Raw genomic sequence first — 27,224 nt, forward strand, 5'->3', positions numbered from 1 at the left:
CATTTCCCTAGTCAGGTAAGGAGCGGTGTTGGGGAGCCTGCATTGATGAGCACAGCTTCCAGGTTTATCCAGGGGTATTTAGTGTCCTCTCTGCAAGTCCCCTCTCCCCTCCTGCAGAGTCTGAGGGGACACGCTGACATGCACTTAAGGGGGCCACGCCTATCTTTTGTGCACCGCAAAACAGTGTCTTATCTGGAAATTTCTTGTTTGGCAAAACAGCTTTGGCCACGGGGGAGGAGGAAGGGGAGGCAGGGAGGAGGCCGGGATGGGTCTGAGCTGCCGGGTGCCGTGTTTGCTGAGACCTTCCCAGACTGGGGAGAGGATGAGGAGGATGCTGCAGCTGCGGAGAAGTCCCTGGAAGCTTCAGGAATCGGTACAACAGGCAGGATATTGGCAGGATATAATTATGAGCATGCATCTCCAGATCCCCCGCTTGAGTCTTGAGCTTACTCTTCCCCGAATAGAAACACTTCAGCTCTGGCCGTAATTGCCAGGGAAATTCATTGTCCTGTATGTGCATGTTCTGAACCTATTAGAAGAAAAAAATGGGGGGTCCAAATATAGGATGTGAGGGAGGATCGCGATTCCACCCGGAGCTGTAGCGGGAACTGGACGTGTTGATGGTCATGGTGATTTTATGCCCCGAAGCCTCCCCAAGCTCCTAGACGTTTGCCAAACACATCGCAGGCAGAATCCCGGGTGACCCTTGCAACAATCCAAGAGGGGGTCTGTGATTATCCCCATTTTATAGACAAGGAAAAATAAGCCTTCAGAAGTTAAGGATTGGCCCCCGTGTGGGGGTGCACACCTATGATCCCAGCGGCTCGGGAGGCTGAGGCAGGAGGATCGTGAGTTCAAAGCCAGCCTCGGCAAAAGGGAGGCACTAAGCCATTCAGTGAGACCCTGTCTCTAAATGAAATATTAAAAGAGGGCTGGGGGTGTGGCTCAGTGGTTAGGTACCCCTGGGTTCAATCCCCGGTACCAAAAGAAGAAAAAAAATGTCAATGACTGACCCAGGGTCTCTGGTGGGCCAATCTGTTCCTCAAAGGTGGACCCCTCCCATTCAAGGCCCCACTAAACCACTTCCAGCCAAGGTCTGGTCATTAGGGCAGCCACTAAGGCGAGCTTCTACCCTGCCTCCCCTGGAACTCAACATGCAGAACAGAGAGCATCTGCAGGTCCAGGGAGGCCAGGAGGCTCTGAGGTCACTTCCTGTGCTTTCAGGGAGGCTGGGGAGGGCAGCAGGAATTCATGCCCAACAGGTGACCATCTGTGGGCTCCCTTCCAGAGCCCCACATGGAAGGAACGGTCCTGGCTCCCAGTCTGATTTGTAGATCCTGACTCCCCGCCACCGCCCTGCGCCCATCCACCTGCTAGAGGTCTCTTTCCAGGAGCCCAAGGCGGAGGGGCTGGACCCCACGGAGCTGGTGACCAAGGGAGAAGGGCTGTGTCAGTCCCCGGCTCTGAGTGCATTTCCAGAAGCATCCGCTCCACTGAGAACCGCAGGGGGGTCAAAATGAGACCGAGATGCTGAGTTGGGGTGAGCAGTGAAACCGCCTGGCTGGGAGGGGTCATGATCTGGTTTAGTGACACTGTGAGAAGCCTGCAGTGACCTGGGAAGGAAAGTGGTGCAGAAAGCCGGAAAGATAAGGGGGGACGGGACCTCGGCTGCCACAGGGGCTCTTTCCAAAACGCTTCCCCGGCGTGCACCGCCTGTTGAGACCCCGGGTCCCCTAGCTCTCAGGATGAGGCCAACCTCATGAGGAGACCAGGACAGTCATGTCGGGGGTGTTCATGGCGCCTACCTCCAGGGCGAGCAAGTGCTTGGCACTTAGTAAGTGCTCAGGAAATCTTTACTGGTCAAGAAGGTCTCAGCAGCAACCTCTGGGGAGGAAGTGGTCCTCACCGTCACAGAGACAAGGAAGCAGGGTTCACTTCCCCCCAGGATCATTTTTGAGGGGCAGTTTTCAAGCTGTGTCATGAATGGAACGACGTTCGTGCTCTAAGTCACAGAGGATGGCTTTATATCCCAAGATAATGAGCTCCTTTCTGGATGGTAAAACCTTTAAAGAAAGAAGTCCTGATCTACTGAACACAGAGGAGGGACCAAACAATGTTTGTTGTGGGTGTGGATGAGTGAATCGTTTCTACTCCTCCGCTCTTTACCACCAGTGCGACTTGGGCTGCTTCCTGGGCCTCAGTCTTCTTGGCTTTGGGATGGGCACAACAGGCTCCACCTCTGACCGCACTGTGGTCCAGGGTCAGTGGGCTGCACAGAGCTCGGGGCTGATGTTGGTGCTTGTTAATCCCCTGAGCTGGGTTTCAGTGCAGCTTTTGAAAGCATTTGCATTTGGACTCTGTAAGGAAGGGCAGGTGGGCTATTGCCACTGAGCTGGGATAGACTAAGAGAAAGTGAAAATGAGGGATTCAGCCGCCCCCAGCAGTTTCCGTAAGTCGGTGAGCATCCCCGGAGAACCACTGGAAGTCCATGAGACGCTCTCCCCCTCAGGAGTTGGCCTGTCGCTTCTCCACGTGGTGAGTGTCCTGACCCCGGCTCCTTGCTGGGCTCCGGGCCTGTGTCCACTGTGGGCTGTGACAAAACTATTAAGAAAACAGCAGAGCTTCTCGTAACAGGGGCCATTTGTCCCCCACGGTTCCTGGGCAAGATCCATGGCGATCCAGTTTACTTCTGGCCGAATCCTACCTCCGGCCCCATCCTGGAGAGAAGAGGGAAAAGGCTGTTGAGAGGGTCATAGTTTGCATTTCACTAAGAGGCAAGCAAATGATACGAAATAGATGTCATTTTCCCAAGAATTTTGAGACACTGTGACCCCCCCAGGTCACCCCTATTGGACAGTGTCCCTCCTGTCCATCTTTCCTTTTTCTCTCTTTCCCCCTCCCTCCCTCCATCTCTCCTTGCAGCATGCATTAGGCACCAGGTTAATGTGAATGGGGAGAGACCCCGTTTTGCATAGTTAAGATAAAATTTGCATATTTAAGGTGAATTTGCATGTTTAACTTTCCATTGGAGATGATGTCTCATTTAGCCAGCGGCTCCTTTGGGGCAATGAGATGTTCCAACCAAGCAGCTCCTCTCCATAATTGAAGCTTATCCTATTAAGCCTTAGAAGTTTAAAAAAAAAAAAAAAAGCTATTTTCAATGAAAGTTTTAAATAAATTCTGCCCAAGATTCCACACTTTCTGAGGGTAGCATGGCCAAGCCATGGGACACGTCACTTTGGTGCTGGGAATCTTTTTTTAATAATCGTGGTGTCTGATCCAGACCCCTAGACCCCAAGCCAAGGGCTCCAAGGCACATGTCTGAGAGGTGGTCCCAGGTCACACCACATGGAGGGTGCAGGAGGGAAGCAGGGGGAGAGAAGGCGGCCAGTCCTGGGTACACTGAAGAGCAGGTCACAGCCGCGGGCAGCTGGGGTCTAGTCTTACCCCGAGCAGACCTCATGGCACCCGAGGTAGAGGAGACTGGGCCGTTCATCAACCGACTCCCACCATGGTTGGTGAGGGCTCCAGGTTCCCCAGGCAGCCCAAATTTCCAACCAGAGAAAAAGTCCTCCAGCAATGAGTCTGGGGCTGTGCTGTAGGAGCTGCTGCACAAACCAGCAGTAATGAGGGAGAGTAGAGGAGCTAAAGGTAGGGTGGCTGCCACTTCTTGAGCACCTATAGCGAGCCAAGCGTCTGTCCTAGGTTTCCTAACATTGGTCCTTTCTACAACCCTGTGAGGAAGATGAGATGGTTATCTCTACTTCACAGAGGAAGAAACTGAGGTTCAGAGTGGGTCAGGGCCTTGCCCAAGTTGTCCCAGCCAGGGAGTGGAGGCCTCGGGATTTGAACTGAGGTGGGTTTGGTAGACTCTCCTGACCCCATTTCCCTCTGGAGGGAGCATCTCTCATCTGGGAAGAAGAGCACCTTCCTTTGACTCTGTGGGGGTCTTCACACATTCTGCCACAATCCCCCCCCCCCACTTTCCCCAGCCCTCTGTCATGATTTTTCTTATCTACCTATCAGCCCTGCTATTATTTTTAAATATTTAAAAATATATATTTTTTAGTTGTAGTTGGATGCAACACCTTTATTTCATTTATTTATTTTTATGTGATGCTGAGGATCGAACCCAGGCCCTCACACGTGGTCGGCAGGTGCTCTTACCGCTGAGCCCCAGCCCCAGCCCTTAATAGATCTTTAACAGATACATAGCTCTTGAACCCAGGTTGGAGGTTCAGTGTGCCATTTCACACATGGATACAACGTGTGGGCTTCGGATCAGGGTAGGTGACATGTCTCTCACTCCAGACAGTCGTTCACTGCTTATGCAGGGAGGTGCCAACACCCTCACTGCTGCCCCGGCTGCCAGTGCTCCTCCCCACATCACAGGAACCCGGGGTCCTCCCAGAGCCGTGAAAACGGATCACAAGAAAAACCTGGACACAGACATCCCACTCTGTCAGCTCAGGGCTTCTGCCCCGGGCGTGGCTCAGGCCACCTGAGGCTTGTTCGCTGCAGAGCGGTGCTCCCTGGAGCCTTGCCTCCGAGGTGCTGACTCAGCCCACCTGGGGGTTGGGGCCCAGAGAAGTTCCTAGAAGGTACTGATGCTGCTGGGCAGGGAACCCCACTTTGAGAACCACGGAGCTAGCTCCAATGTCAAGTCTCCGTCTGGATATTCAGACCATCTTGTGGAAGAGAGCGATCAAATGCCAAGAGGGGAAGAGAGGAGAAGGCAGATCCCGAGTTCCCGCTTGTCTGCACGCTATCTGTGAGGTTCTGTGTTGATCCGACCCTCTAGGCAGCCTGAGGGCGGTCACCCGGGGAAGCCACGGGCTCTGGGAAGTCAGGGTTCTGAGCACGATGAGGGAATCTGAGGGGGGGTGCATGAAGTTGCCTGCAGGAACCTGGCATCTCTATTGTCCTGGCAAATTCAGGCAACTGTAGGGAGAAAGTAAGGTGACATCATAGGCTCGTCTCAAAGAAGGGATTTTGATTCTAAACTCCAGATTAAGACCTCTCCGTACCTGCTGCTAATCTCACCCTGATTGGAAGCTCCGGTTTCAAGTCTCCTACAGCTCGAGCCTTCAGGATGAGTGACAGCCCACTTTGGGACAACTGACTCAGGCTTACTGCCAGGTCAAGTCCGGTTAACCCAAGTTTTCCACCTTGAACGTGAGAATGTTAAAAAAAAAAATACCCATTTCTTAACGTTGTTATGAAGATCAAATGAGTGTTTAGAACAGTGACTGGAAAATGAGGCTTCAAGTAAATGGCACATGGTCATTAGAATGGCAATGCCAACACTGTAAGTACTGACTAACGGGACAGGGTGTGCTTCAACGCACCAACTCTACGAGGGAACTGGGGTGGAACAATTGCTATCCACTACTAGACCTACTATCCACTACTATCCACTACTCGGATGGAGCTGAGAGAGTGAGGAGGCAGCAGCCTCTCTCCACAGTTAATTATCTGGGTTTGTAGTAGCTGCCCTGTCCATCTAACATCTAACCAGTGTCCAGAGTCTCCAGACCACTGAGGCACCTTTTCATTCATCCACTCCATTCATCCACACACCCACCATCTGCCCATCTACCCATTCTTCCATTCATACATCCATCCACCTATTTATCCATCCATTCATCCATCTACCTATCAGTTCACTCATCCATCCATCCATACATACATACATACATATATACATACATCTATCCATCCATCTACCCATCCACCCATTTATCCATCTACCCACCCATCTACCTACCTATCTATCCATCCACTCATCCATCCATCTATCCATCCATCCATCCATCTACCCATCCACCCATCTATCCATCTACCCACCCATCTACCTACCTATCTATCCACTCATCCATCCATCTATCCATCCATCCATCCATCTACCCATCTATATCTATCCACACACCTATCTATCCATCCATCTACCCATCTATCTATCCACACACCTATCTATCCACTATCCATCCATTCAACCATCCACCTACCTATCCACCCATCCACATATCTATTCATCCATTCATCCATCTACCCACCTATCCACCCATCCACATATCTATTCATCCATTCATCCATCCACCTATCTATCAGTTCAATTATCCACCTATCTACCCATCTACTCAGCCATCCATCCATCCACCCATTTATCCATATATCTACTCATCCATCCATCCATCCATCCACCCATCTATAGATTCATCCATCTACTTATCTATTCATCTGTCCATCCATCCATCCATCCTTCCACCCACCAATCTATCCATTCACCTATCTATCCATCTACTCATCTATCCACCTATGTCAGTACACTCATCCATCCATCCACCCACCCATCTATCTATCCACACTCCTATCTATCCATCCACTTATTCATCCATTCAACCATCCACCCATCTATCCACCCATCCACATATCTATTCATCCATTCATCCATCCATCTATCAGTTCAATCATCCATCCATGCATCCATCCACCTATGTATCCATCTACTCATCCATCCATCCATCTACCCACCCACCCACCAATTTATCCATCTATCTACTCATCCATCCATCCATCCACCCACCCATCTATCCATTCATCCATCTGTCCATCCATCCATCCATCCATCCACCCACCAATCTATCCATGCACCTATCTAACTACTCGTCCATCCACCTGTCAGTTCACTCATCCATCCATCCATCCATCCACCTATCTATTCATCCACTCATCCATCCATCCATCCATTCATCCTTCCAATTAGCATTCATCCACTCATCCATTCCTCCCTCCCTTCATCTCTTCACCTCTCCCTCCACTCCTCCATCTATCTACCCCCTCACCCATCCATACACTCACCCACGCATTCCTCCATCCATCTGTCCATCCTCCCACTAATCCACTCACTCCTCCATCCTGTCCATCAGTTCACCTGCCCAGTCATCCACCCATCTCTCTTTCTCTCTTTCTCAGGTTAAAGTGCCACAACAAATGCACCAAAGAAGCCCCGCCCTGTCACCTCCTGATCATCCACCGGGGTGGTAAGTATCTAACCCTCGCTGCCCTGGGTGGGGGTGCCCCTGCAGACCATCCAAAATAGCCACCCCACCTGGCATGATTCCAGACACCTTCTGCTTCCCTGGCACCTTCTTCCTGACAGCTGTGTCCTTTATCCATGCTGTAGGTCTGCCCTGCCTGTTCCTTGCTTTTATCCCGGTCCCTCTGATATTTAGCTCCCGGGTTCACCACCCCTCCCCCCACCTCCCATAATTTCTGCTCTCTTCTCCTTCCCCAATTCTGTTGCTCTTCCTTCCCTCCTAGAAACAGTGCTGGCCAAGGGTTTGCCCATGAGGTGCTCTCCACACTCAATCCTTTGGCCTTGCAGGAGTGTGCCTGGGGAGGGGTGTGACTCAGATCTGTTGGTTTGGGCCATCTGTATGTCACTCTCTGGGGCCCTGGGAGTGTCTGGGCCAACCTGACCAGACCAGAAGGTTATTACCAGCCTTTCAGTGTTGCAAAAGCAAGACCCGTATAGCTGGAAGAAAAGGCATTTCCCCTGCCTGCCAATGACTCAATAGGGGCCCACTCTTTGCAAAGCCTGCTAGTCCAGTTTTTAAACTCCATTCCCCGCCCCGATTCTTGCCCTTTGGAGTCGTTATCCTCGGACTCCATCATCCATATTGCGGTTCATCCCTGGGGGACTCTCTAGGCCTGTGCTGACCAACAATGTAGCTCCCAACCACATCTGACCATTTGAGTTTAGATTAACTAAAATGACATTAAAATACGAATTTAATTACTCAGTCCCCACCAACCACACTCCAAGAGCTCTGCAGCCCCATGTGGTTGCCATATTGCATGGGGCAGATTGGAGCATTTTCCTCCCTGCAGAAACTTCTCCTGGACTTCGTGGTCCAGACCCTTGCCATTCACAGCACAGTCCACGGACCAGCAGCCTGGGATCACCTGGGAGCATTTTAGAAATGCACCATTTCTGGCCCCACCCCACACCTGCTGAATCAGAATCCACATTTGCAATAGTATTTGGAAGGCTTTTCCGTGTCCTTTAAAGTTGAAAAGCGTTGCTCACGAACAGGAGTTGTATGCAAACTTGGAGGCGTGTGAGGGCCAAGCCAGCATCCTACACGAGAGGAGAGGAGCTAGCCACATGGGGCCATGGCAGCTGGAAAGCGTGGGTGCGTGCTGTCTGGAGCCTGGCCACTCCAGCACAGTGCAGACCTGTATTGCCAGCGCCTTAGATGTTTCAAACCAAAGCCCAGAGAGAGAGGTTTTATGGGCCGTATTCTTATTTGTAACTGTTAGCAACTCATTAAATATTTAAAATTCCTTCTGGCTGCATCTCTGCCACCACCCCATGTAGACATTGAGCAGCACCTTAGAGCCACCAGGAAGCGACTTTCAGGTACAGCAAGCTGCTAATCCGATCTTTCCTCCTCATTCTCCCATATCCCTGGCCTTGGTTAGAGCATGCTCAGGGGAAGCTGCCTAATTTTAGAAGAAATCCAAGGGAAACTTAAAGAAGGAGGCAAATTGCTACCCAAAGCAGTCTCGATGCCAACAGGCAGTTGGTTTTTGATGATCTTTGCAACATTGATCTCCTGGAAGAGAGAAGCAAAGGAACAGAATTGAACTTTCTTCTCCTTCCCCTCCCCACATCCTTAATTAAGAACCATCTGTTCCTGGAGTAACTGGGTGCACTCAGTGAGGCTATTTTGAAACCTGAATCCTCACAGCCCCTGAGCTCCTGGGCGTGGGGGTCAGCTTCCTTGGGGAATTCTCCTCCCACCCAATTCCTCTGCATGGTGGGTCCTGCTGGAGCCCCACGGACTCCCAGGTGGAGGCGAGACCCAACCTGCTGGAAGGTGACCTGCACTCAGAGGCTGGCATTTGGAGAAAGGCCCCCTCCCACCCACCTTCACGGTCTTGCCCCTTGTGTTCCAAGACCACAGGCACAAGCAAACTGAACTTTCCAGAAGTCGGCCAGTTTCTTCCTTCTCCCCACTGTTGGGGGGAAGTAGAAAATAGTCTGTTTCCATGGTGATGACAGCTCAGGCTGAGCAGAGAAATTACATCCCTGGGTCAGTGCAAGGCTTTAACTTCTCCACCCGCTCCCCTCCCCCACCAGCCCTGGCGCCTTGGCATCTAACAGAGAGCCACTGCCAGGCATCATCTGGTTCTCATTCTCCGCTTCTCCCTGTTGGCCCTCACCAAAGGGGAGAGGGGACTGATGATGTGATCTGGAGTCAGACGCATTTATTGAGCATTGCTTGTATGCTCGGCTTCCTGTGTGGCTTTGGGCGTGATCCCGAGGGGTGCTGGGCGAGCTGAGTCTTTCTTTTAGGGTTCCGTGGTTACTAGGACAAAGGATGGACGTGCAACAGGCTGCTTAGTCCTGCTAAACCCAGAAAGTAACAAAAGGTGATCCTAACACAATGGTTAAGAATGCAGGGACAGCGGTCTCATGAGCTTGTCTGTGAATCATGGGCCCCGAGAAATCAGGACCTTCTTGTATTTTAAGTGAGGTTCAATTCTGAGATGAGTGTCAATATGAAACAGTGGTGGTACGGGTGGAAAAAAAAGAACTTGATAGCTTGGGGGGTTTTGATCATCATTTTTTATTGCCAAGAGTCATGAATTGACGATACAAAAAGTTGAGGAACCTCAGAGAGCACCCGGATCTTATCACGGTGACTGTCACTTCCACGGTTGGGGCGGGTCCTCCAAGTGGGTTCTCAACTCTGCTCTCCGGGCATGATCAAAACCAAAGTGATACTTAAACTCTCAAATCATTGCTTTTACCCCTACGGATCCGGCAAGGTTGGTCCGGACAGAGTCGGTCCCGTGTGACATCAACAACCCTGTACGGAAGCCACCTCGGTATTCAGACCTGCACATCAGTCAGACTCTCCCCAAAACCAACAAAATCAACAAGGTGAGGCTGGGCATCGGCTGGGAGGGGCATGTGGGGCTGGCACTACCAGGTGGTGGGAAGGAGAGAGGGCGGGTTGACCCGGGGGTGCGGCGCTCACCTGGCAGCCCGTGAGGGCGCTAGGGCTTGGGTGGGGGGGGCATCCAGCAATCCGCAGAGATGTATGAGCCAGGAGTCTGCTAATTTAAAGAGAGGACACAGGGAACCGGATGCATGTGTGTGCAGGGATGGGACACCAGGCATGGGAGCGGAAGCCACCAGGGAGCTTCCCCGGCGGCTCAGATCCTGCCTGTTCTGCTCCGAGAGACGTCTCCCCATCTGCCCGGATGAGCTGCACAGATGGTTCCTGGCTTTCTGAGCATCTGTTGGACTAAGGGCAGGGCATCTGGTCCTCAGCTTCTGGTGGAGACCGGTGGGCGGAGATCTGTAGGGGCCCTGAGCTGTGAGCGGTGGCCAGTTTGCTGGCTTTCCCTCTACAGGAGGCCTGTCAAGAGTGGGCCCCTCTGGACCTTTCCCTTCCTGCCTTGTGTTTGAAGTGGGTGAAGAGCGAATCAGCCTGGAGACGGGGAGGTCATGGGTTTGAGTCAGGTCCCGGCTGAGCATCTGGATGGCGGTGGACCTTCCGGTCTGGCTTCTCGGGAAGGCTAGAGAGGGATGGCCCCTCCCCAGTCCACACAGCAGCCAGAGTGATTCTTCATGTAATTGGAACCTTGTCACTCTGTGCTGAAATGCCATCCAATGGCTTTCTATGGCTTTCAGAAAACAAATCAGATTCTCCACTGCAGCCCGCAAATCCCTGCAGAATTGGGTCCCTCCCCCATCTCTGATCGCTCCCTCCATGCTTCCCCGCCAAACCCAGATGTCTGTTTGCTCTCACACCCTCATCCACAGTTTTTACTCCTAGATCTCAGAGCCATTCACCATCTGGCTCCTTGTGACATCCATCTAGCAGATAAGTGACCTCGGCCTCTAGAGTCAGGAAAACCTGGCATCCAGCCTTGGCTTCCTTGACCCACTGGCTGTAAAAGTTTGGACAAGTAATTTAAAGTCTCTGGCTTGCAGTTTTTCTATGTGTAAAGCGGGGGTGGTTCCGTTATAGGCAGCTGCCCTGCAAACTATCCCAATCTTAGTTTATAACAGCATTCTGGTATGATGCTCCGAATCTGTGGGTTTGGAACTGAGATAGACCATAAAGGGACAAGAGTGTCTTTGCTCTGTGATGTCCAGGGATTCAACTGAGAAAACTCCCGTATTGGCACATTATAGCCCACAGGTCAAGTCTAGCCCACCATCTGATATTTTAATAAATCATATTGGGACATAGCCACCCTTAGATTGTCTGTGACTGCCTTGGTACTACTGCAATCACAGAGTTAAGAGGTCATGACAGGAATGGTGTGGACTGTGAAGCCTGACGTATTTACTATCAGGTTCTTTGCAGAAAAAGTTTGCTGACCTCTGATATGAGCTGGAGGTTTCTTCACTCACATGTCTGGTGCCTGGCTGGAGAAGTCAAAGTCCGGAGAGATTGAGTAGCGTACTTGTGTGTGGACCTGCCTTGTGGCTTGGGCTTCCTCCCAATATGGCTGCTTCCAGGCGGTTGTGCCTCCTCTATGGCAGCTCATAGCTTGAAGAACAGCCAAATTAGCAAGTAAGGTGGGACTCTGGCAGTGTCACTTCTGTTGTGCTTTACTCATAGAAGCAGTCCAAGTCTGTTCAGGTTCAAGGGAAGGAGACAGAGAGCCAAATTCTGGATGGAACAGTCCAAGCTTATAAGGATTTGTATCCATGTTTTAAAATGCCCTGGATGTGCACTAAGAGCACCAGTCCCAGAATTATTGTGGAGGTGAAGTGAAATAGTTGATGTTTAAATACACTTGATATAGTTGCTGGCATAAAGTGCCCAGGAAATTCTAGCTAGGACGACCAGCTTAAGTCCTGAGGCCCTCGATCAAAATGCCAGGGTGGATCCCCTTTTCCTTTGTCATTTTCAAAAGATGATAGGTCTCCAAGATGGGGTGCAGCTCAGTGGTGAGCTCTCTCCTGACATGCATGAAGCCCTGGTCCCACCCAGCACTGCAGAATGAATAAATAAATAAGCAGAAAATATAGGTCTCTAAAAGAAGTAATCACACACCTTAGGCCATTTTTCCTCATGTGATGTCTTGAGGAGGAGGAGCCATCTCAAGATCTTGCCCCCTGGCCTCAAAGGCACTGGAGCCTCTTGGTGTCCAAAGGGACAAAGCTCAGGTCACACAGATCAGTGACTGTGACATTATCCTACTTGTCTGCCAGCAGGAGAATTTGATAAAGGAAATAGATTAACCTCTGTTTAAGAGGCAGCTTTGACATGAAGGTAGACGGGGCCTATGACAAGGCTGGGTTACCCCCACCCACACAGCACCCCTTCCTCTTCCCCCTGGCTTTGTGCAGATTCTTTTTGTCAGCTAATCATGGGGTTAGTGTAATAAATTCTTGGGCCAATTTGGTCTGAAGGTTTCCTTTTTATTGCTCTTGGTTTCTTCTGTGTGGCTCAGTCCATCCAGGATCACAGAGGCCTTGCTCCTTCACCTAGTGCAGAGGTGAGAATGTGGATTTTGGAGTCAGAAAACCCAGGCTCACAGCTCAGCCCTTTAACGTTCTGTGTGACCATGGGCAGGCCATTTCAAGGTCTGTCCCCTCTGTAAAATGGGCATACAATGGGAGTTATTAGTGGGTTGTAGGGGAAATTAGATGTGCATATGATAAAGGAGTGAGTCCAACTCAGGTACCCAGGGCATGGAAGTGGCTGGATGATGAAGACAGAGGAGGATGAGGAAGAGTAACAAAAGAAATGGGGAGAAGGAAGGGGAGGGAGGAAGAAAATGAAGAAGTAGAGAAAGAGGAGAGGAATAAGGCAGGAGGAGGAAGAGGAAGAGAAAAGGAAGGAGAAGGAGGAAAGGAGAAAGAAGAGGAAGTGCTGGAGGAGATGGAAGAGGACGGGGAATTGAGATGTTGAAGAATGAGGAAGGATGGAGGAGATGGGGAAGATTGGAGGAGATGAGAAGGATGGAGGAGATGAGGAATGATGGAGGAGATGGAGGAGATGAGGAAGGATGGAGGAGATGGAGAAGGATGGAGGAGATGGAGGAGATGAGGAAGGATGGAGGAGATGGAGAAGGATGGAGGAGATGGAGGAGATGAGGAAGGATGGAGGAAATGGGAAGGATGGAGGAGATGGAGGAGATGAGGAAGGATGGAGGAGATGGGGAAGATTAGATGAGATGGGGAAGATTGGAGGAGATGGAGAAGGATGGAGGAGATGGAGGAGATGAGGAAGGATGGAGGAGATGGGAAGGATGGAGGAGATGAGGAAGATTGGAGGAGATGAGGAAGGATGGAGGAGATGGGGAAGATTGGATGAGATGGGGAAGATTGGAGGAGATGGAGAAGGATGGAGGAGATGAGGAAGGATGGAGGAGATGGGGAAGGATGGAGGAGATGGGGAAGATTGGAGGAGATGAGGAAGGATGGAGGAGATAGAGAAGGATGGAGGAGATGGAGGAGATGAGGAATGATGGAGGAGATAGAGAAGGATGGAGGAGATGGAGGAGATGAGGAATGATGGAGGAGATGGGAAGGATGGAGGAGATGAGGAAGGCTGGAGGAGATGGGAAGGATGGAGGAGATGGGGAAGGATGGAGGAGATGAGGAAGGATGGAGGAGATGAGAAGGATGGAGGATATGGGAAAGGATGGAGGAGATGAGAAGGATGGAGGATATGGGAAAGGATGGAGGAGATGAGGAAGGATGGAGGAGATGGGGAAAGATATAGGAGATGAGGAAGGATGGAGGAGATGAGAAGGATGGAGGAGATGGGGAAGGATGGAGGAGATGGGGAAGGTTGGAGGAGATGGGGAAGGATATAGGAGATGGGGAAAGATATAGGAGATGAGGAAGGATGGAGGAGATGGGAAGGATGGAGGAGATGGGAAGGATGGAGGAGATGAGGAAGGATGGAGGAAATGGGAAGGATGGAGGGGATGGGGAAGGATGTAGGAGATGGGGAAAGATATAGGAGATGAGGAAGGATGGAGGAGATGAGAAGGATGGAGGAGATGGGGAAGGATGGAGGAGATGAGGAAGGATGGAGGAGATGGGAAGGATGGAGGAGATGGGGAAGGATGGAGGAGATGGGGAAGGTTGGAGGAGATGGGGAAGGATATAGGAGATGGGGAAAGATATAGGAGATGAGGAAGGATGGAGGAGATGGGAAGGATGGAGGAGATGGGAAGGATGGAGGAGATGGGAAGGATGGAGGAGATGAGGAAGGATGGAGGAAATGGGAAGGATGGAGGGGATGGGGAAGGATGGAGGAGATGGAGAAGTATGGAGGAGATGAGAAGGATGGAGGAGATGGGGAAGGATGTAGGAGATGGGGAAAGATATAGGAGCTGGAGGAGATGAGAAAAGATGGAGGAGATGGGGAAGGATGGAGGAGATGAGAAGGATGGAGGAGATGAGGAAGGATGGAGGAGATGGGAAGGATGGAGGGGATGGGGAAGGATGGAGGAGATGGAGAAGTATGGAGGAGATGAGAAGGATGGAGGAGATGGGGAAGGATGTAGGAGATGGGGAAAGATATAGGAGCTGGAGGAGATGAGAAAAGATGGAGGAGATGGGGAAGGATGGAGGAGATGAGAAGGATGGAGGAGATGGGGAGGGATGGAGGAGATGGGGAAGGATGGAGGAGATGGGGAAGGTTGGAGGAGGATAAAGGAGATAGAAGAAGAGGAGATGATGGAGGAACTGAAGGACAATGGAGGAGAAGCAATAGCAAGCGCATCAGCCAGCACCAATCTACCTTGTCCCTCTGCCTCAAGCCATCAAAGATGCCATCTGCAGTGGTGGCGGAGGCTGGAGCTGTCTCACTGTGGTCAGGTTGTTTGAAGGGGCTGCATGGTGGCTTGCTAGGGACAGAGACCTGCCTAGGCCATGCTCAGCAAACTGAGTTGTCTGTTGTAAGGAAGGACACTGGCAAGAAAGGAAGGGGACATCTCCCTGGCGGAGCTGGCCTTACGGAACTAGACATGGAGGAAGGCCTGGGTCAGGCGGCTTCCAGGTCATCACTGGTCCCTCATGAGCACTCCTCAGGTGGTCTTCCTGGTTCTGCTCTGTCCATTGCTGTTGCCTGGCTTTGTCTTTCTCTAGTGTCACCCTTTCTCTCAGTCATTGCTGCTCCTCGTACCTGCAACTTGTTGGCTCTCTGGTGTCGGGAACCCGTGTTCCCGATCTCCCCTCTCCTCAATCTTTACTCCTCGTGTCTTCTGCGACTTTCCTTGTTGGCCCAAGTCATCATGTCATTCCGTATCACAGGTTAATGACCAGGTGCCACCATGGTCCTGTGTTGGGAGTGGGCTATCAGAGGTCACAGGACAAATATGTCTGCTTCTTCAGGTCAGTCCATTCAGCCAAGACCGTGAGGTGAGAGGACGAGGACAGTGTCTTTAGGGAACGTCCCTGGAAGAGCAGTTACATCTCACCGTGTCCCACTCAGTGCTTCTCGAGGTAACATGGGAACCTGGGAGATGAACATTGAAAGCACCATCAAGGCTTGGCGTGGGGCATCCGTTTATTGAGGCAGCTCTGCATATTTATAGAGCCAGGGGAGGTGTGACAGTTGAAACAGTTTAACAATTTAATGGTGTTTTGGCAGCTGGCTTGGGGTGCGTTCTCATTGGTGGGTAAGGATCATGTGAGCCAGCAGGGCTCACCATTGAACAGCAGGATCACATGATCCTTACCCACCAATCAGAAAGCCCCCCAGACAACTGTCAAACCCTTCAACCGTTAAACTGTCATAACTGTCACACCACCCCTGGCTCTATAAATATGCAGAGCTGTTCCTCAGTAAACGGGCATTTTTCTCCGGCGGTGAGCCTTGATCGTTCTTTCAAACATCCTTCTAGCTGATTCCCAGATCAGATGTGAGTTTCTTGCTCCTTGGTACAAACTTGTGTGTCTGCCTCTGGGCTGCGAGTTGGGACCTGGGTCACTAACTGTGTGACTCCAGCCAGCCATTTCCTCGTCCTACACCTCAGCATCCCCACCTACAGAATGAAGGGGACAGACGGGATGGCTTCTGAGAGATGTTTCCATCTCTTACCTGTGTTCAGAAGAGGGACGTGCCATCCGCCTTTCCCTGCATGACCTGGTAAAGTTCAAGTTTCCCTCTGATGGAACTCAACCTCCCACTGCCGGTCCCTCTGGGGCAGAGACCTGGGTCTGACCTGCAGAAGGAATTCCCCCTCCTGTGGAAGCAATTCTGCCAGGGAAAGTGAGCACCAGACTATCGACAAGTCTGTTTATTCCCATCAGCCCCGAGCTATCGACGTGATCAGAACCTGATTCCTGTCCTCAGAAGGTAGAGATGACTCCTTCCCCCAGAAAGACAGCTCTGCCACTACCCTGCCCCTTGACGGACTGATTGGTTTGCTCATTCATTCACATAGCATTGATCAGCCCCTCCCCATGATGTGTTGTTTCTGTGCTGAGTTTTGCAGATTCTAAGACGAATGATTGGCCCAGTCTAGTGGGAAGAGATGCATCTTCCTCTTCTCTCTCTCTCCTTCTCTCTATCCCTCCAATCCTTCCTTTCTTCCTTCCTTCCTTCCTTCCTTCCTTCCTTCCTTCCTTCCTTTCTTTCTTTCTTTCTTTCTTTCTTCCTTCCTTTCTTTCTTTCTCCACATACATTTATTGAGGGGCTACTATGTGTCTGGCACTTTGCTAAGTGCTGAGAACAGAGATGAAGATAATATGGTGCCTGACCTCAGTGAGCTCCTAGTCTAGAGGAAGACAATCTGAGAAGTGACCACATAGAAGCAACCGTGGAAGCAAGGACATTGTGCCTGGCTGGTGGGGACAATGTACCTTACCTGGTGGGGTGGGGAGGTCAAGTCAGCTTCTCAAGGAAAAGAGATCTGAATTGCATTTTGAAGAAGGAAGGGACATCTTCCAGGCAGAGCAGGACAGGGCTGAACAAAGGTTCCAAATAGAGATGGCAGCGTGTCCTATGCCTTGAAGATATGGAAGGGCCTGGTTTATGTTGGGAACCGTGGGCCATTTGATGTGATTGAAGTGGACATTCAGGGGTGTGGGAGTGACATGAGATAGGAGAAGTCACGTCAGCCCAGGTCCAGCCTGAACGCATGCGTTGTGGTTAAACATTTTCATCTGAATCTTGCATCTTTGTTGGAGCAAGGTCTGGACTCAGTTGCTATGCATGGGACACCAATTTTTAGCACAAGTCATCATGATTTTGTAACCTACATAATGATCATCTTTGCAGATCATCTGTGGAAACTTCTTGAAATCTGCCAGTCCACGAGTGGAAGTTCAAAGAGCAGAGGCTCCAGAGGGGGCTAGATGACCCATTCTGTTCCCTCCACTCCCTCATATGACATCACCAACCTCTGACTTCCTTGAAGTACCTCACATGCCCCACTGGCCTGTGAGAGCCTCTCTCCAGGTCATAGCCCAACCACATAAATCCTCATGTCCCTCAGATGGCATTGCACTTACACGTGTGTGGTCATGAAAAAGGAATTAGCTTTCCAGGTAGAGCAAGAAGGCTGCCCTTCTGCTGACATCAGATCAGAGTTACCTCCAAGGTGGCCTTTCCTGGGAGGTGGCTAGAATGAGCTAGAACATGACCTGCAACAGTAAACGTATGTCCAAGTGGTCAGGTGTCCCCTGCCTTACACTCAAATTGGTTTCTCCCCCACTGGGTCAGAGATCTTACTAGTGGGGGCCATTATCACAGGGAAAGTCTCAGAGTCTGGGAAGGCCAGCTGTACACAGAGGAGGTGTGCATTTTTCTCATTACACAAGCAGAGGGTGAACCTCCACTTTCAAAGTCCTAATTTTTCCCCCCAGAGATAACACCCAACTTGCAGATTTGTTGCCAGGATTAAAAGAACTAACAGATTAAAAAGACTTCACAGTTTGGGGGAGGATGGACTTCTCCCTATTTCTCCCACTAAGTGCAATGGAATTCCCTGGATTATGTATAAGTACATAAAAAGGCAGCAGCTAGAGGTTCACAATGAGTCCCCTGAAACTCCTTTTGGCTTCAAATATCCCAGACTGGGACTTGAAGAAGCTAGCATGGATGCCACTGGGCTCAAGACATAAACTTACAGGTTCAAAAATCTGAGCAATGCCCAAATGTAGATAATGTCCACTCTCACCATTCCTGTTAGACTTAGTGCTGGAAGTTCTAGCCATTGCAAGAAGACAAGAAAAGAAAATGAAGAGATAGAGAGATAGAGATAGAGATAGAGAGAGAGAGAGAGAGAGAGAGAGATGCCAATTGAAAAAAGAAAAATAACACTGTCCTTATCTGCAGATAACATCATTGTCTATGTAGGAAACCCCAAAGCATATACAAGAAGCAAAATAAAAAGGAAACCCCCCTTGGAAATAATAGAATGAATTGCCAGTTCAGCAATACAGCAAGACACAAAGTCAATATGCAGAAAGTAGTTGTATTTCAGTCTGTTTGCAATTAAGGTATGGAAGCCTAAATTTAAAATACACCATTATAATTGTTCAGTGAAATGAGAAAGAGATAAATTTAACAAAACATCCACAGAACTTGTATGCTAAAAACTGCAAAATCCTAGGGAAAGGAAACAAAGACCTATAGAAATGGAGGGACATACTTTTGGGAATCATGCTTTGTCCCCTACAAATATAAGACAAAGTCCTGACCCCCTGGATCTGTGAATGTGACCCTATTTGTAAAAAGGGTCTTTGCCGATGTAGTCTAGTTCAGATGATGTCATAGTGGTGGTTCCTCACCCAGTATGACTTTCATGTCTATTAGAAAAGGAGAAGACAGACAGAGATCTACAGGAAAAGCACCATGTGACAAAAAAGGTAGAGATTGGAATGTTGTAGCTATAAGCCGGGTGATGCCAAGAACCGCGACATCACCAGAGGCCGGGAGGAGGCAAGGAAGGGTCTACCTAAAGTCTCAGGGGGAGCTTGAGACATGGCTCTGCTAGGACCTGGGTTTCAGATGTGGAGCCTCTAGAAGTGGGAGAGAATAAATTCATGTTTTTTTTTTTTTTAAAGCCACTCAGTTGATGGTACTTTCTTACAATAGCCCTAGGAAATTAAAATATATACCATGTTCATGGATTGTAAGGTCCAACATAGTCAAGAAGTCAATTCTCCCCAAAATGGCTACATAGGGTTAGTACAACTCCTACCAAAACCCCAGCAAGACTTGTTGTAGGTAAATACAAGACCGTCTAATAAAAGTTATATGAAAAGCCAAAGGAACTAGAATAGAAAAAAAAATCCCACTTTTGAAAAGAGAATAAAATGGAAAAAAAATTCTACCCCATTTCAAAGCTTCTTATACAGCTACAGTCATCAAAACCATAAAGCATATACAGATGGCAGATAAGCACATGAAAGATGTTCCGTGTCATTAGCCATTAGGTAAATGCAAATTAAATGCATAATGAGATACCAGTACACTCTTATCAGAATAAAAGAGAAATGGTGACGAAGCTAAGCCCTGGTTAGGATACTGAGAAAATCAGGGATTCGTGGCCTGCGGGGGCAAAGCGGTGCAGCCTCCCTGGAGAACCATTTTTCCATTTTCTTTGAAAACTAATCATGTCATTACCACATTATCAAGAAATTGCACTCCTGGGCCTTTATTCCAGTCCAATAAAAGATTGTTGTACTTAAAACCTGTGCACAAATGTTTATAGCAGCTTGGTCCACAGTAGCCAATGACGGGAAGCAGCTTAGTAGGTAGTGGTTAAACACACTGTGGTTTATCTGTGTCACAGAACACCACTGAGAAATGGCAAAATGTCACCAGAGGTGCCTGCTGGACTCTCGGTGGCCTCTCAGGTGGCCCCAGCAATCCTTGACGATGGCTTCATCCGTCTCCACCTCTGTCTTCACCTGGCTTTGACCTCTGTGCCTGTCCTCACCTGTCCCTTATAAAGGACAATGACAATCTGTCATTGGATTTCATCCAGGATGGTCCCTCCTGGAGACCCTTACCTTGATTACATCTGCAAAGACCCTTATTCCTAATACGATTGGATTCTGAATTTCGGAGTGACCGGTCTTTGGGGGATGGGGACACCATTCTCTTCACTACATCGTCCTCTTAACTGCCCCCCAAGGCCATCTGAGGATGCACACTTGGATCCTGTCTTCGCCTCGCTGTGGAGCTGGTCTCCGGCAAGGAGAGGGGGTGCAGATTCCAGCCAGGATGTGGGCAGAGATGCTGGAGGCTCTCGCTCGCGCTCTCGGCCCGCTGTCGGGCTGCTGATTCTTTAATAAACACTCAGGAGGAGAGGTGTTAGGATGAGGAGTGTCTTCTGGGCACCTCCACATGGGGCTTTCCAGAATCAAAGAGGCACGGGCCACGTGGCTGTCACCTGTGTGGTTTTCATTATGCAACAACCCTTCACTCTGGGGTCCAAGCAGTGCCCAGGGGTTTGATTCCGGATGCCATTCCTTCCACAGCTGGATGCCAACTGGTAGAGCTGATGAAACAGCTGGGACCCTGGAGGGACCTGGGGACAGCAGAAAAGGGGCGGGAGTTGCTGAGGAAGCTGGGGGAGGGGGCTCCTTCCTGCTCGGCTCACTCTTTCTGCTGTCTCTGATTCCCTGCCCGGTCCTGACCCCTGCCCTCTTTTCTCTCTGCAGGACCACATCCCTGTCCCTTACCAGCCAGACTCCAGCAGCAACCCCTCATCCACGACGTCGTCCACGCCGTCCTCACCAGCACCCCCGCTCCCTCCCAGCGCCACGCCGCCTTCTCCCCTGCACCCTTCCCCGCAGTGCACGAGGCAGCAGAAGAACTTCAACCTGCCAGGTAGCTCCAGGCTCAGGGAGATGCCAATCGCAGAGCATTGGTGGCGCAGAGGTGAAGGAGGGGTGGGGTCCATGCCAAGGCTGGGATGGGGCTGGTCCTTGCTGGAAGGCAGTGGGCTGATGACCAGAGAGGGCCAGGGAGCCACATAGATGGTAAACCTTTGCCATATGCAGGGCAATCGTCATATGTGACCTTATTTACTCTTTAGAGGAACCAGGAGGAAGTATACAGGTCTATTTCAAAGAAGAGGAAACTGAGGCACAGGGGGCTGCAGGGACTCTTAGAGATGGTCTTTTGGTCAACAGCACCTGGTAGCTTCACCTAAGTTGTGGGGGACCCTCTACTCTGGAACCAGTGGCTGTCCTAGGAGTTAAGTGTGTCCAAACGGACAGCATGATTCTTGGGTTCTGAGAGACACCCACCTGAGCAGGGCCTCCTTCTCCATCAACCCCATGCCAGGACCCAGCTCTGAATGTGCAGCCTGGAGTCACTTGGATAAAACCCAAGGTGCCAGCGTGGCTGGTTCATTCTGGAGGCTGCGGAGGAGGCTGCAGCTCTTGCCTTCCTCAGCCTCTGGAGGCTGGGCCTGTTCCCCTGTGGGGCCCTCGCGGCCCAGCTCTGCCCATTACCGCATCTCCTCTGCCTCTCTCTGACTCTGACCCTCTGCCCTCTCTCTTACAAGGACCTTGTAATTGACATTGAGCTCTTCCCGGGGAATCGGGACAATGTCCCCATCCCAAGGCTCTTTTCCAAGTCCCTTTTGCCATCGAAGGTAATGTGTCCAGGGATCAGGGCAGGGACATCTTTTGGATGGGGACATTATTCTGTCCCCAACAATCTCTCTTATCAGGGGGTCTGTGGCTCAGCAGGAGGGACAGGTGTGAACCAAGTCAATATAGGTGTGAAGGTTTGTCACCTACTTCTCCCCGCACCCCTCTGTGGCTCCAGGGCCCCAACTCCTCTCTGACTCCAGGAAGCCAGGAGCAGCTCGGCTGCCCCTCTGCCCGCTCAGGTGTATCCCTGCTTCTGTGTGGTGACTTAGCCACAGAAGAGCAGGTCTCCTGGGACACTTTCTCTTCTCATCATTTTTTAGTCATCAAGAACGAGCTGTCCTGGGGCCCAGGGAAGGGTCAAGGCTGGGGTTGGCCCGGGTCATGGAGGCATGTGGGGGGTGGCCCCTTGCCAGGCCAGGCCCTCAGACTTCCCAGGCAGCTCTTGCGCCACAGCCCAGCTCCTCCTTCTTAGGGGAACTTGACCATCAGCTAATCTCTCCTGCAGACCCAGGATGCTCCCAGCCCCGTCAGAGCTCGGGGGAAAGAGATCAGCTAAGCCGCCTGAGAGGAGTTTGTCCTTTTTTGAATCTTGGCCTCTTGTTGGCAAAATGGCTGCATGCCATCAGAAACCTAGGTTATGTAACGGGGAAAAAAAACAGCCCTTGGAGTCGAGTCATGCAGGTCTTTGTCTCTTTGCGAGCTCTGCTCTGGAACCCAGAGTGAGTTGTTTGCTCTCTGGACACCCCGTTTTCCAGAGCCCAAATCCACTTGGACTTCAGCTCCCTGAAGTCATCTGCAAATGGTCTGACCTAAAAGTCGCTGCTGTTTTCTCTGTGATCAAAGAGGCACAGATGTGTGTTGCCACAGGTGTGTGTTGCTCATGCGTGTGTGCACGGATTGGGATCCTGAGACGCTGGGATTGACTCTCTGTCCTGAAGGAGCTTGTGAATCAGTTCCAACCTCTTGGGGTGTTTTATTTCCTTCCCCCAAACAAAGGACTTAGTGTGTGAAGCTATCTGATTGCCTTGATCATCGATCCTGCTCGTCCCTGAGTTGAGAGCTTTTTGAAGCGTCTGCTCGCTCGATGCAACGGATACATGCCTCCCTCGGGATCCTGGGGTTCCAGGACCCTCTTGAACATCCAGATGCATGGATGCCCAAGTGTCATATGTCACATGGCTCAGTATCCGCGTGGCCCCTGCACACATTCTCTCATAGACTTTAAATCGTTTCTAGATGACTCATAATGCCTGATACAATGCAAATGCTGTGGAAATTGTGGTTCTGCTACATTGCTTAGGGCATAATGACAAGGATAAAAGTCTGTACATGTTCAGTAATGTTCAGGACAGATGCCATTTATTTTCAAATATTTCCAATCCTGGATTAGTCATATCTATTGATGTGGGACCTCTGAGTGCCCGGGGGGGCTGACTGTTCTTATTTAGAACCCACGACATGCTCGTTGGGAACGAGGGTCCTAGTCCTGTGTGGAAAGGACGGTTATTGACCTTGTTTTGTGCAAGGACCCTGCAATTCACAGAGATTTGCTTTGGCTTTGGCAAGGAACCCACAGCAGAGACAGGATTCCATCCTGCAGGGCCGCCTTCTGGACCCCAGGCTCAGAACCAGGGGGCTCAGAACCCCCGGGCTAACCCTCGGTGGGCCAGCTCTGAGGGGCAGCTCATTGCTGGGCATCATCAAACAGTTTCTGGAAGTGGATTTGGCAGTTCAGACTCATACCTAACCCCATCTCTGTCGATTTAATTTATGAGGGCATCTAAAACTGTGTGGCCTGCTCCCTATTCTCAGACACTGTACCCCAAAGAAATAAGAGGTAAATTAGAAACCTAGTATCTGGGGCTGGGGCTGCAGCTCAGTGGTAGAGCACTTGCCTGGCATGTGGGGGGCCCTGGGTTCAATTCTCAGCACCACACATAAATAAATAAAAAAAGATCCATTGACAACAAAAAAATGTATTAAAAAAAAGAAAGTAAGAAACCTAGTATCTGAGCCCCCTGAGCCCTGGTGAGTGGACCAAGGAGCGAAGGAATTGGTGGAGACTCAGCAGCACAGTCCTGGCTGTTTCTTGTACATAACTGTTTCCTAAACTCAGGTTTCACTTACGCTTGTGTTAAGTAGAATAATGTCCCTCTCAGGAAAAAAAAAAAAAAAGCCCCTGTCCTAATCCAGGGTCTGCGAATCTGCTACTGGACACGACAAAACGGATCTTTGCCGATGTGATGAAGTCACAGATCTCGAGATGTCAGATTATCCTGGTGGCCCTACATGTAATCACAGCGACCCTTATCCCAGGGAGGCAGGAAGGTCACGGGCAGTAGAACGTGATGTCGGGCACAAGCAGAGATTGGAGGGATGAGATTGGGAGCCCTCAGCCTCAAGCAGCTGGAGGAGCCAGGGGTCAGAGTCTCCAGGGATCCCTGATAGAACAGAGCCCTCGATTCTAGCCCTTTAAGGCTTACTCCAGCCCCGGGAGCTCCCGACTGGAAGAGGACCCACACTGGGGCTGTTCTAATCCACGAGTTGGCAGTCATGTGCAACAGCAATGGAAAAGCCAAGGTCTTGGTGCTCAGTGTGGAAATGTAGAAAGCACAGGAACAGCAGGCATGCTCTTTCTTTTCTTTTTTTTTAAAGTCACGGTCATCATTCTGCCAAAAGGCAAAGAATTAATATTTTGGATTGTGGCTTTACAGACTCTGCTGTTTGTAATTATGCGTTTAACAAAATACGGCTTTGTGTCGGGACAACTGGCCAAGCGGGAGTGGTCTGGTTTTAGGGAGCGTGAGTGACCGGGGACAGGGTGCTTAGAGTTCTGGTCTCCTCACACTTGTTCATAATCCCCTGAAATTTGGGGTACCTGTGGAAGTGCTCTGGGGGGACAGAGACGTGGAGGAGGTGGGAGGAGCCCATCTTGGTACCTGGAGGGACTCTCACACTAGTATTCTCTCTCTCTCTCGCTCTCTCTCCCTCCTCTCCCTCTCTTTCAAGCTTCTCACTACTACAAGTACAAGCAGCAGTTCATCTTCCCAGGTGAGTGTCGCGTTTGTGGGGGGCCCTGCAGCTGGGGGATGGGCAGAGGGGAATGGTGAGATGCACCCCATGGAAGAGGTGGTGGGGGTCGCCGCACCCCAGGATCATGTCTGGATGTGGAAGTGGAGATCAGGGTGGGAGGTCTCAAGGGCATCAAGGGATCAACATGGTCCCCAACCACAATGAAAAGCCCTAGAGGGTGATCCGCTGTGGAAGGCAGAGGAGGGGTCACGTGGCAGGGGAGTGACGGTCAGAGAGGCCCTCGCTGGAAGATGCGAGACCAACTGGCCCCCGGTCCCAAGGGAGACTCAGAGGTGACCAACAGGCCCTCCTGGCTAGATGCTTAGGGGTTCTGGCAGCTCCCCAGACCACAGCGGTGGACTGTGCGCAGGGGGTCATCTCAGCATGTAAAGTCCCCGTGGTTGAGGAAGGGACAAAGGGGATGGGCCGCCCCCGGGACCCCGATGTGGTGAAGTGTTATTAGGAGTCCGGCCTCGGGGGGCAGTCTGCATTCCATGTTTGGCCTCTGACTGTTGGATTTCACACTCAGATGTAGTGCCGGTGCCAGAGACGCCAACCCGGGCACCCCAGGTCATCCTGCATCCGGTGACTTCGAATCCAATGTAAGTGGAGCAGAGGCCACTGTCCCCTGCCCTCTGCTATGAAATCCGGGCCTTCCGTCTGCTCTGGTCAGGTCTCCTTCCTTCCTCTGGAATAGACGGGGCGGGGAGCGGGGACACCTGGCAGGACTCGGGCAGAGAGAAGGAAGGCCAGGACACACAGGCTGAGACGGAGAGGAGAGGGCGTCACCCCCACTAGCCAGCTCTGCCTGTGGCTCTGGCCCTCGGGGCAAGTAGGACCCCCAGGACCCCGGGACCCCACTTCCTGGGATTAGAAAGAACTTTTCTAAGGCAGAAGGTTATGAAATGCACTTAATCTAGGTCATTGTCCCTTCCCCTTTAAAAAGTGTCACTTAGATTTATACCGGGGATCAGAAAGCAATGACCCAGGACACAAATCCAACCTGTTGCCTGTTTTTACAAGTTTTATTGGCACCTAACCAGGCGCATTTGTTGGCGGTGTCTTTCCCGCGGCTGCTTTCCCAGTAGGCAGCAGGGTTGAGTCGCTATACAGAAGCCAGCCCTGTGGCCCTGTGGCTCTGTGGCCCTTGGCAGAAAAGGCTTGCCACCTCTGGTTTAGAGCCGGGTGGAAATGGCGCAGACTCCATTCCTCCTTGGGCTCTGTGAGATATGCAGGAACCCTGCCTGGTTATCTTTCATGCTGTGACATCACATTTTCCATATTGTTCCAGACTCTTATTTTTTAATGACGTTATTTTTTAATGACAGTGAAATGTCCTACCAACTCATTTCCATGACCATGTCCCCTCTTCCTGAATTTCCATTGAGTCCTGTATTTCACTGCTGTAAACAACACTAGAATGAGCATCCTAGTGTGCAGCCCCCAGGGAGGTTGGCCCTCTCTGCAGGTGGTCTCTTCCCCCTTGGTCTCTTTGGCTGTGGCTGCAGTCTGCGGTGTCTTAGGATTGGGCCGGTTCCCAACACCCTTTTTTGCCTACTTGGTTTCTCTTCGGGCTCCTGAAGCTGCTCCATCCATTTGGACCTGCCTTAGGACGTTGTTAAAGAACCAAATGGCACATCTCTGAAACCAAAGGAGCAGCAATCTGCTGGGGGACATTGTGCTGACACCTCGCTCCAGATCATTTCTCTGCAGCACAAAAACCAACTCCACCATTTGTGCAAGACGAGCTCCAGGTTATTAACTGAGGGTCAGGGAGTGTGTGGAGAGCAGAGTCAGGAGCTCCCGAGATCCGCTGAGATGCATGGAGGGACGGGGACCCACTGTTCCCAGAGGGGACTCATCATACAGCCCTGGCTGCTGGAGTCACGGTCTTAATGCAAAAGGAGGGGGACTGCCAGGCACCGGGAGGGGGGGACTCCAACTGCATTGTCCCACCCGGGGGCGCTGAGTTCCTAACCTGTCAGCTGTCACTGTGCAGTTTGACGGGGCCTTCCTAGGAGGTGCTATGAATAACTGGACGATGCACACACTTTGTGATGTCCTCCTTTCCCCCTTCCAAACTCTCTCCAGCCAGGACCCCTTCCAGGAAGTGGGTTGATTCTGTCTGCAGGGTCAGCAGCTTCCTGGAACCTGAGGGTCCGGATGCGGGGAGGGTCCCCACACACAGCGAGGAGGTGGGCAGAGAGAGTCTGCTCAGCTTCAACTGGAGGACTAGGGAGGGAGCAAGGCCATCATTGTGAGTCCCTTTTCCTACCTGATCCACCTCTTGTGGGCCTTCAGTAGCGCAGATGCTACCTGCCCTCCTGCACCCGGAAACACACCCTCCCCCAGGAGTCTGAAAACAGGTCCCAATTCACACTGTGTCCACATTCCGTCACCAAACTACCTGTCCAACAGTCCCTGCACCCAGCCCAGACCCAGTTACGCCATCAGCACACAACACCCTCCCTAATGCCAACATGGCCACCCAGCTCACACACACACACACACACACACACCTGACTCCACCTCTCTC

General features: G+C 51.1%; 1 protein-coding gene across 1 annotated transcript in view; it reads left to right on the top strand.

Annotated features, from left to right (window-relative positions):
* Ksr2 (kinase suppressor of ras 2) overlaps window positions 1-27,224 on the top strand; it is a 340,405-nt gene that overhangs the window by 262,384 nt on the left and 50,797 nt on the right. Inside the window, exons 8-12 of the mRNA XM_026386144.2 lie at window positions 6,976-7,041; window positions 9,829-9,955; window positions 20,675-20,843; window positions 24,626-24,667; window positions 25,218-25,290. Coding sequence (XP_026241929.2) covers window positions 6,976-7,041; window positions 9,829-9,955; window positions 20,675-20,843; window positions 24,626-24,667; window positions 25,218-25,290 — 477 coding nt within the window. The remainder of the gene's footprint in view (window positions 1-6,975; window positions 7,042-9,828; window positions 9,956-20,674; window positions 20,844-24,625; window positions 24,668-25,217; window positions 25,291-27,224) is intronic.

The sequence above is a fragment of the Urocitellus parryii genome, chromosome 3, assembly GCF_045843805.1.
Source record: "Urocitellus parryii isolate mUroPar1 chromosome 3, mUroPar1.hap1, whole genome shotgun sequence".
Classification (NCBI taxonomy): Eukaryota; Metazoa; Chordata; class Mammalia; order Rodentia; family Sciuridae; genus Urocitellus; species Urocitellus parryii.